Source organism: Belonocnema kinseyi, chromosome 7, assembly GCF_010883055.1.
Source record: "Belonocnema kinseyi isolate 2016_QV_RU_SX_M_011 chromosome 7, B_treatae_v1, whole genome shotgun sequence".
Lineage (NCBI taxonomy): Eukaryota > Metazoa > Arthropoda > Insecta > Hymenoptera > Cynipidae > Belonocnema > Belonocnema kinseyi.
In genome coordinates, this window is record NC_046663.1 from 94,118,382 (window position 1) to 94,128,878 (window position 10,497).

Sequence of the window (10,497 nt, forward strand, 5' to 3'; positions counted from 1 at the left end):
CATAAATCGAAATTTGAAGTTATCCGTATTTCTTTTTTTATTTTATTTTTAATTGAAAATGAAACTTAAATTGAAGATTTGATGTGTTCAAATTTGGACACTTTCAATCTGAAAGCTTTAAAGTTGATAATTAAATGTCTCATTTCAAAATATGTGGCAGACGTTAATGAGGAAAAACACAACTAAAAATGGTATAAAATAATTTGAGAAGATTTTGGGTACCAAAAAATATAAATTTTATTGGGCTCTAATGATCATTGTTTCCATTCTGCTGAATTTATACAAAACAAAGTAATATTTTTAATTATCCAACCATCGCAATCAGTAGATATGTATAGTGTTTAAAGAAGCCAATAGAATATACGACGGTAGGTACTATGATACAACAGAATATGTACATTTCTATGATACAATTTAATAAATGATCGGATCCTAATGTCCATGGTATCCTGCAACGTTAACAATAAAACTCTCGCAATCAGTTTTCATCGAGCGAGCCGTCAGTCGCTCTTTGAATTATTTTAGGTCATTAATAATACGATTCATCGATGCAAGGCGTTCAGTCTTGTATTCCAAAAGGAGTAATCGCTAAGTACAAATTAATCTTTTCTTTTTGTTTCTCAATAAAGCCAATTATCACACGTTTGCTAGGATAGACACAGAATTATATTACCCTTTGAATTCCACATTCAAACAAGTCGCAGAATCGAAACAACTTTTCCACTCTTTATTGGCCGTTTTTGCACAGGCTTAATTAACGGTTGAGTACTTAAGCATAGACTTTTGAACTTTTTTCTAGATTTTGAAATCTCTTATTTTGTCAATAAGTTTTAATATGTAATAATAATTTCAATATTATCTACATCTAAAAGCCATGAAATCATATTTACAATTGGTGTTTAAGTTAATCTTGTAACATTATATTTTTTGCGTAGCAAACTTTAATATTTATTCATTTATTTGGTCAAATATGAATTTAACCGGAAGCGAAATAATATCAGCGCATAACAATAATAGCAAGGATTTAATACAAATATTTTGATCGTGGAAAAGAAAAAGGTTGAAAGGCAAATTTTTAATTCAATATTTCTAGTGGAAAACGAAAGATTTATTATGAAAAATGAGGAACCAAAACAACAAAATGATTGTCAATTGTGTCTAGAATAACTTCCTTACGCTATTTTTTTTAATTAAAAGATTCATCAATCATTATAGTTTGTCACCTTTGTCCCGTAAATTTTTTAATAAAACACGTAATTAGTAATATAAAATAGATATGTTTTCTCATTTAATTAATGGAATTCCATACTGAATTAAGCTTCTTCTTAAGATACAATTTTCCAAACGAATCATTTACTGAAAATGCAAATAGAAATTATTTTTAAATCTAAAAGCCACAAAAACATATTTATAATTAGCACCACAAAAATCAAAAAGAACCCGACAATAACATTCGCACATGGCGACAGCGAATGTTATAAAAAAAATTTCTAATAACTTCTCTTTATAATATCACTGGAGTGTTTTCCGATAAACAAAATTAAGTAATTGGACGGGCGTGAACTTAACTTGTACCCTTAAAGAATTTCTAACTGTAAAATCGATTAATGTATGTACAGTCAAAATAAAAGCCTCCAAATTGAAAGGACACTGCAGTACTTCAACAATTTTTAGCATGCGAATACTTAATTAACCCAAAGTTCTATTTACATGTTAATTTTTATTTTTACAAACGATCCAGCGTCGTGCAAGTCGATCAATAAGACCTATGATTTAAATGGAGAACGGACAAATCGAATTTTTCAACTTGTAAAAAAGTATTGTCTCTTTTTTCTAAATTAATCATTACAAAAGTAGTTTAAACAGTTTTTTAAATCATAGATTTCGAACCGAATTCTGCCCATACTTACATCTTCAGCATCGAATATTTTATTTCTCATACCTGGATTACGCCCACCAATAAACACCTTGAAGTGTGTACGTTGCAACTTCGAGCACCAGAATTCTCATTACAGCCTTGTAATGAAAACCGTTTCAGAATAACTAGATTCGTTTTTTAAAATGAGTATCTAAGCCAGAACGATCAATCGGGCATATCTATGGAGATTATAGGCACAACGGGTTTAATCAGTTCGATTTTCTTGATGTGCTTTTCTCCTTTTTCAGAAAACATTGGCTCGGAAGGCGGCTGATCTTGTTCGTTTCTTGATTGATAAGAGATATTGCCGTACTCCTGAAGGAGCGGACACAAGCCCAGAAGAAAATGGCAAAAATCTTTCCTTATCCCAAACCACCCTATAAGAAAATATTTCATACTTTAAGTATCAAAATATATTCCATTTGAATATCAGAGTGGCCGTTTTAGCCGAAGAAAAAAAGTCCCGGTCATTTCCCGGCTTTTTTCCACGCTTCGCACACATTTTTCACGGTCAATGAAATTAAAAAATTCAAACCCTGCTGTCAAAAAAACTTCCATTTGAAGTAATAAAAACTGAGCTGCCAATTAAATCACTCAGAGTGGAACTTTTGAATTTTAAACTTTTAAAATTGAAGTTTAAAAGTTGTTAAATTCAAAACTTTTTTATCCAAATTCTCAATAATTTGCACGTATAAAATGAAAGCTACTAATACTTTTCAAGTGAACCATTCTCAATTAAATACAGTTAAACGGACAAATAAGACATTTTTAACGTTCATAAATTGTAGAGTCCAAAGATTCAGATTCAGTTCCAAAAATATAAATTCACGTTATCAGTTTCAATGCTCTAAATTGAAGAATCAGTCAATGAATTGTAAAATTTTTTAAATTACATCATTTTAAGCAAGAAACGTTAAAAATTAAATCATTACCAAATAAAAAAAATCCCTTAAAATCTTCCACTATAATTTTTCATAATTCTGTAATTACATCTAAATGTTTTTAAATATTCTCTTAAGATTAATTTTTTACAATAAAAAAATCATTATTGAATATTTAATTTATAATTACTGATTTTAAATGAACAGTTAGATATTTCTAAATATTAAGTAATTGTTCTTTTTCTTAATTAAAAATTTTCAAATTCAATGGTTTTAAGATGGAATATTTTAGATTAAGAAAATATTTAAAATTTAATAAAGCTTTTTATTATAAATATATTATTTTGACGTTATTTTAAAATTAAAACTTGTTTGTAAAGTTTCAATCAGGCGTTTACATTCGTTTAACTAATCAGACTTTCCAATTGAAACAGTTTCATTATTAATGTTAAAATATGAAAATTCTAAAATTGAGAAACTATTTCGAATCGTCTTATAAAATTAAATATTAATTCTTTAAATTAAAATGTACACTTATAAATTAAAATCTGAAATGGGAAATTTTTAAAGACAAAGATTTTCGAATTACGCGTTCTAAGCTGAATGATATCATAATCGGAAAAGATAAAAATTTAACTAATTAGTTAAAAAGCGGTTGAAATCAAAGTTGGACAGATACTTTTTTTTCTACAAATTTATAAAATTCCCGATAAAAAATTAATTCACTGCTATTTCCCGGTCTCGTAAGATTCTCGGCTATTTCCCGGTTTTCCCGGTCCAGTGACCATCCTGGATTATATAGACATTTTAATACAAATATTTTTCTTTATAGTTACGAATCTTTGAAGAAATATTTACGATTTCCCCGATGAAAATATCATAAATAAATAAATTTGAAAATGTTAATGACTTGGAATCGATTGTAAAACTAGGATTGAAAAAAAACTATTGCAAAGACACCAACTGTACTTACATTTATTTCCACCCTTTGCCCCAAATGACATACATATAAGAGTCATATGAGAAAATATCAGTGGTGCTGCTACAGTAGTGTACTGCAACGAAATATCGCCATCAAGTTTATTTGCTAATAATACCTAGAAACAAAAATAATATGTAAAAAATACACCTAAAAAATAAAATGGATTTAGTTTGTCTTCGCCAGTATTTAACTAGAGTTAAGGATATGTCATACCTGGGTCTTTACCTAATCTTAAATATTCACAACTTTTTTAAACATATTTTGTTTTTTACTTTTTTTAAGATTAAAAAAATTCAAAATAAAATCTCATTTTAATTTTAGGGACCGTACTTAAATATCATAATGGATTATAGCCCCCCTCTCATACCCCCCTTACCTTGTAATAAATCGGGAAAAATTGTCACCCCCCCCCCCCTTATCGTAACTTATACGATAACTTATAAGTTATCGTCCTGTTTCTCAGTAATTTTGTTCACGTACATATAAATTATGGAAAAAAGTATGCAGAGTGAAAGAAAGAAAAAGGACTTACTTGAAAGACTAATATGGGTACCACTAGAAAGGTGTATGCGAGCGCAGAATTTAAAGAAGTACGCCTCTGTCGGGCATTTATTTGTGGTGTCCTTAATAAAACGGCAGCAAATACGATTGCATATAAGACAGCTACTAGTGATAAACACAAAAGAGCCCAGAGAGGCACAAATACAACTTCCCAGCTCCAAGTAATAAAATTATCCAGTCTCAATGCCAAAAAAATAAATTGCAGTACATTAACTGCACAAAACAGCTCGAGTTCAAAAGATCGGTCGTGCTTCACAGCCCAAATGCATACCTGAAAGACAAAAGAAATCAGCTCCAGAATTATTGACTTAATAAAACTAAACTGCTAATTAAAGCAACCAAAATTAAACTCTTTTGAATTTTCAACTTGCATAGTACTATATTAAATTCAATTTTAACCGCTTCAAATTTCTAACTTTCCAAGTAAATTAATTGAATTTTCAACAAGATAGGTGAATTTTTAACTAAATAGTTGCATTTTCAACCAAAAGCACTACTTTTCAATAAAAAAGACGATTTTCAATAAAATGTATGAAATCTCAACCAAATAGGTGAATTTTTAACTAAAAAAGATCAATTTTCAACCAAATAGTTGAATTTTTAACTGAGAAATATTAGTTATCAACAAAAAATGGAATAGTTTAAGTTTCAGTTAAAAAGATTAATTTTCCACACAAAAATTTTTTTAACCAATGATGAATTTTTAACTAAAATAATAATAATTCAACTGGAACATACTAGTTTTAAACCAAAAAGATCAATTTTTGCCAAAAGAGCTTAACTTTCAACCAAAAAAAAATTAATTTTCAGCTAAAATGATGAATATTTAATTGGAATACTTGAATTTTCAATCAAAAAGATTAATTTTCGACAAAAAAAAGAGTTTTCAACAGAATACACGCATTTTCAACAGAATAGTTGAATTTTCAACTAAAAAATACAAACTTTTAACCAAATAGTTTAATTTCTACTACAAAAATCCATTTTCAACCAAACTGATGAATTTTGAAATAAAGTGACGAATCTCCAACTAGAATAGTTGAATATTAAACCAAAATGATCAATTTTCAACAAAGAAGCTTATTTTTTTACCAAAAAAGAGGAATTTTTAACTAAAAAAGATACTTATGCCACCAAAGTTACACTTGTCAGTTTTAAAATAAAAAATCTAAAAAAAGTAGTTACATTTTTATATTAAATGATGAAGGTTCAATTGAAATGATTAATCTTTATCTGTAATTATTTAATATTGAACCAGAAAAGTGAATTTTCAAACAAGAGATAAATTTCTGTAAAAAAAAACACGCAATTGTAACCAAAATAGACCATTTTTCAAACAAAACTTGAATAGTTAAACTTTTAGTTAAAAAATTGATATTCAACCATAGAGATGATTTTTCAACTAAAATTATGGAATATTAAATTAAAGTTTAATTATTAAATTAAACATTTTCAGTCTGAAAGAAACAATTTTTCAACAAAATACTCCAAGTTTCCACGGGAATTCTGAGCAAACAAAAAAAAACTAATTTTCAAACAGAAAGATGAATTTGCAAGTCAAATTATGAATCAACCAAAAAAATACATGAATGTTGAACCAGAATTTTCCACTGAAAACGAACAATTTACAACAACAAAAATAGAATAGTTACATTTTCGGTTTAAAAAATTAATTTCAAACAAAGAAACAAAGAAGTTTCAACAACATTTTTAAATGCAGTAATATAAAGCTACGTATTTTTACAAATGAAGAATCACTGTTATTGAAATTTATATTGCAATTTAAAAAAATTAAGCACGGTTTTCCAAAATTTTCTAATAGTTTCAGGTTTTCCTGGTAGGTTAGACTCCCCGGCTTTAATGGTTCTAATTTTCACAGGTTTAATTCTAAGGTCTTAAAAAAAAAACGAAATCTCGCAATGAAACATTAAAAATAATAGAGCATCAATTTTACAAACTTTGACCATACCTCAAATTCCTAAGATTTCAAGTCGACATAAATTGCATTTATACATATTAGTGAATTTTTTAATAAGAGAGTTAAGTTTTCAAGTTAGAAATGTGACTGATCTAGAAAATAGTTGACTTTTTATCAAATAATGGAATTTATAATCAAATAATTGAATTTTCAACCAAATTATCGAATTTCCAAATAATACTAAATTTCAAAGACAAATAGTTGCATTCTCAACCAAATAGTTGATTTTTCTAGCCTAAAATACAATTTTTTTATAAGACAGTTGAATGATCAACCTGAAAAGACACATTTTCAACCAAAATATTATTTTTAAGCAAGAAAAGTGAATTTTCAATGAAACAGGTGCATTTACTACTAATATATATTCAACCAAATTGTTGAATTTTCATACCAGAAATACGAAAATTTTAAAAGATAGTTGAATTATCAAAACAAAAAGGGTAATTTTATAAGAAAAAAGATTATTTACCGCCAAATAGTTGAGCTTTCAATCACCAGAGACGAATTTACAACAAAATAATTACATTTTTAACAAAACAGTAGAATTAAAAAACATGGTAATGAAATTTTCAACAAAATAGTTAAATTATTAACCAAAAAGAGTTAACTGTCAATCAAAAATAATTAACAATCAACCAAAAATAGTTGATTTTTCTCATTGGGTTCTCATTATTATAAACTACATATTATTTTTTCAACTTTAAGATTATTTTTTGAATATTAAAAAAAACTCTCGGCCAACATACAAATTTCCGATACTTTCCCGGTCTCCCGGTCAAGTGGTCAGCCTAGTAACACAAATAATTGTTCCCCTCTTCAACTAATTGCAGTCATGCCAGAAAAATAGAAATTAAAAAAAACATAAGGAGGTCAAAATATTAAATACTATTAATTTGAATTATATAAAAAGTAGAAATAATTACGTAATTATGGTTTTATGTATTTACATTGTTCAAACTTGCCATCTGTTTTTTGAAACTTAAAGGTACCATCTACCATAAAATTTATAATTACAGTAATTTGGAAAACTCTTAGATATTACTACAAAAAATGCTTAATTTTTAAAATACATTAAGATATTTAAATAAATTGATTGGTGATACTCACAGCGATAGACACTATGGAGATAAAAATCAAGGGTATGAACACGAGAATCCACAAGTGTCTATCAGACTCCAATTTGTCACACACTAATAATTCAAACATCAACAAAATCAAGTGCAATGCGAGTGTAATTAGCATTGCCTTGTAATGTACATAGGCATCTCCTTCTAATCTTGCATGGGGGTGTCTCCACCACACATAACTTCCTACTGTGGCACCCAAAATCACCATGCTTTTCCAAAACCATATTGGACTAAATACGGACCAATAACTCCACTCTACGTAACCATCAAGGCGCAAAGCGAACAACAATGTAAATACCATCAAACATGAGTGTACCAAAAATTTGCTGCAATCAGAAATTTCACATTTTTACTTACTTACTTACTTAAAAAAAGATGGTGTAACGATATGTCTCGAAAATCTCGCAATCATTTTTTTTTTTTTTTTTTTTTTTTTTTTTTGAAAACCTGATTAACTTTTCATTACTTGAAAAAGGACCCTACTTCAAAACTAAATTGCCTCATCTTACATGTATTTTTGATAATTAGGGTCTTTTCTTGTTATGAATGAAATCCTTCGGAGTGGAAAATTCGCTAATTTTAATAGTTTTTGTGTAAACCAACTTTTTCCCCTACTAAGAAAAATCAGCAATATGGTCACAAATGGTCAGAAGTTCTGACGATTTCTGAACTTCCTGACGAGTCTAGACTGTTTTTGAAGAAATGCCAAACCATATACTGCCAGGTAGCTCATCGGCTAGGATCGTAGGTAGGCTAACCAAAAAGAATAAAAAATTAAAAATAAATTTGTGTCAATTTTCATATACAGATTCAAGAGTAAAAATTCAGAATCTATGGATTTCGACGATTATAGATAGTTAAACATTTTTTATCAGGATCAATATAATGTATCTGTTAAAGAGAAAGAGATACGTCAAAACGGACAAAATTTGTAGATTCGCCCTCAGTTATTTAGTGTACAAATATTAATAATTAAGTATAAGTAAAAAGAGAACATGCATTATTAAATATAAGAAAATAAATAATATAAACTGGGAAATATAAAATGAATTAGGTTTTATGGTCACCTATTCTTGGGCCCCTTATAAAAGAAGTATACTTCGAACCCAAGCTCTGTCGATTTCTGAACATTTCGTCAATAATTTGACTTTTCTTGACCATTACTATCAAAAAACGTAACAAAAATGGTCAGAAGTGCTGAATTTTTTCTGATGATTCTGGACTTTTTTTAGTAGGGTTGGATGCGAAGCCGAACATTAGAAAAAAAAATTTTCATAAAAACTAATGAAATTAGGCAATTTTTCACTCCGAATACAGATTTAATTCAAAAAAGGAATAGGCCCTATCTGAAAAAGATACAATTATTCCAGTATTCATGGAGTAAAATAAGGCAAGACAATTTTGATGCTGGGTCCTGATATCAAAGCTCATAAACTTGAAATTTTGAAAATCAATCTACAAATAATCCCTTTTATTAAGATAAATAATAGAAAACCTTATGCAAATTTAGAAACATTCGTGCCGTGTCTCGATTCACCGAAATTTGGTGAGCATATAACAAATATTTTCGGTGAATCCAGAGAAGCTGGAAAAGGACGGCTAGGTTCACCAAAATTCGGTGAGCGTATCACAAATATTTTCCATGACCCTGGACACTTCATTTTAAAAAACATTTTTAATACAAAATCATAAAATTTCGAGGGGATTTAAATTTTTTTAAATTCTTGGGTGCGTTAGTTTTTAGCTGGAAATTAGCATCTTTAAACAAAAATTATCATCAGGTAAAAACCATTGTGGTTCGAACAACATTTGCAATTTTCTAACAGGTTTTTTTCTTAGCAGCTTGTATTACGTTTCTCATAGGAAATCGGTTATTTAAAACAGAAATCATTAGATTTTGATTATCATTTACATTTTTGAACAATTTTATATTATGTTCGTATGTTTCGTCGTGGAAATCGTTAGTATTTTTAATACAACATGACTAAGATTTCAAAGAATATTAAAAATCAATTGTCTCAGTAAAATTGGTAAATTGGTTTTTCCAAACAAAAATCATCAGATATAAATCCAATGGGTTTCATCAGATTTCAACGAAGATTCATAATTTTTACATGATTTTAGGTTACGTTCAAGTTTTATTTGAAAAGTTAGTATTTCCAAACCAAAATCATCATTATTTCAACAACATTTCGAATCTTTTAACAATTTTGGATTCTTATAGAGTATTTTGTTGGAAATTGGTATTTTTAATAAAGAGAATTATATTACAAAGAAGTTTGTCGTATTAAATCGAAAAACGGTATTTGTAATGAAAAATCATTAGACTTTAAAGAAAATAACAAATTGTGGTACGATTTTCGTTTAATCTGGCGATTTTTAACGGAAATATTGATGTAGATTTAAAAAAAAGATGTACTATTTTGGAATAATTCAAGGTTATGTAACATTTTTCACCGGAAATCAGTTATTTTAGATAGTATTTCTTCGGGAATTGGTATTTTCCATGATTGTCAGATTTAATTCCAATCATTTTTACGTTTAAAGTAATAAAAATGTACAATCTTCAACAATTTTGGATTGTGTTAGCATTATTCCCATTATATTTCAAAGAAGATTAATAATTTTTTAACGAATTTAGGTTACGTTGGCGTTTTACAACGAAAGTTGGTATTTCCAAACAAAAGTGATTATAATTTGAAACAAAACATTTAGATCCACTTAAAATTTTCGGATTATGTTAGTGTCTTTCGTTGGAAATTGGAATTTTTAATGAAAATCACTTATATTATGAAGAAAACTCATAACTCGAAAATCGGCATTTTTAGTGAAAAATCATTAGATTTTGAAGATTAAAAATGTTGGCACAATTGCAAGTTCAGCTAGCAGTTTTCACTGTAGATATCGACATTGATTTCAAACAAGATTTACTATTTTTGAATAATTTGATGTTACGAGGGTGGATTGATAAGTTTCCGGCCTGACCAAGAAAAACAACGTTTTTAAGAATTTTTTTTTTTTATTTCTCAACATAATCTCCTCCAAGGCTG

At 28.1% G+C, this 10,497-nt stretch overlaps 1 protein-coding gene across 2 annotated transcripts in view; it reads right to left on the reverse strand.

Annotated features, from left to right (window-relative positions):
* Window positions 1-212: 212 nt before the first annotated feature.
* The window catches only part of LOC117177120 (transmembrane protein 185A), an 11,877-nt gene continuing 1,592 nt past the window's right edge, over window positions 213-10,497 (reverse strand). The window contains exons 1-5 of one of the 2 annotated variants that reach the window (XM_033367615.1): window positions 7,957-8,114; window positions 7,428-7,773; window positions 4,314-4,613; window positions 3,773-3,896; window positions 213-2,295 (exon numbers count right to left, since the gene is read on the reverse strand). In XM_033367615.1, coding sequence (XP_033223506.1) covers window positions 2,084-2,295; window positions 3,773-3,896; window positions 4,314-4,613; window positions 7,428-7,748 — 957 coding nt within the window. In that variant the 5' untranslated portion in view covers window positions 7,749-7,773; window positions 7,957-8,114 and the 3' untranslated portion in view covers window positions 213-2,083. Of the gene's footprint in view, window positions 2,296-3,772; window positions 3,897-4,313; window positions 4,614-7,427; window positions 7,774-7,956; window positions 8,115-10,497 lie in introns of those variants that run through there. The other variant, XM_033367614.1, reaches the window with a different exon arrangement.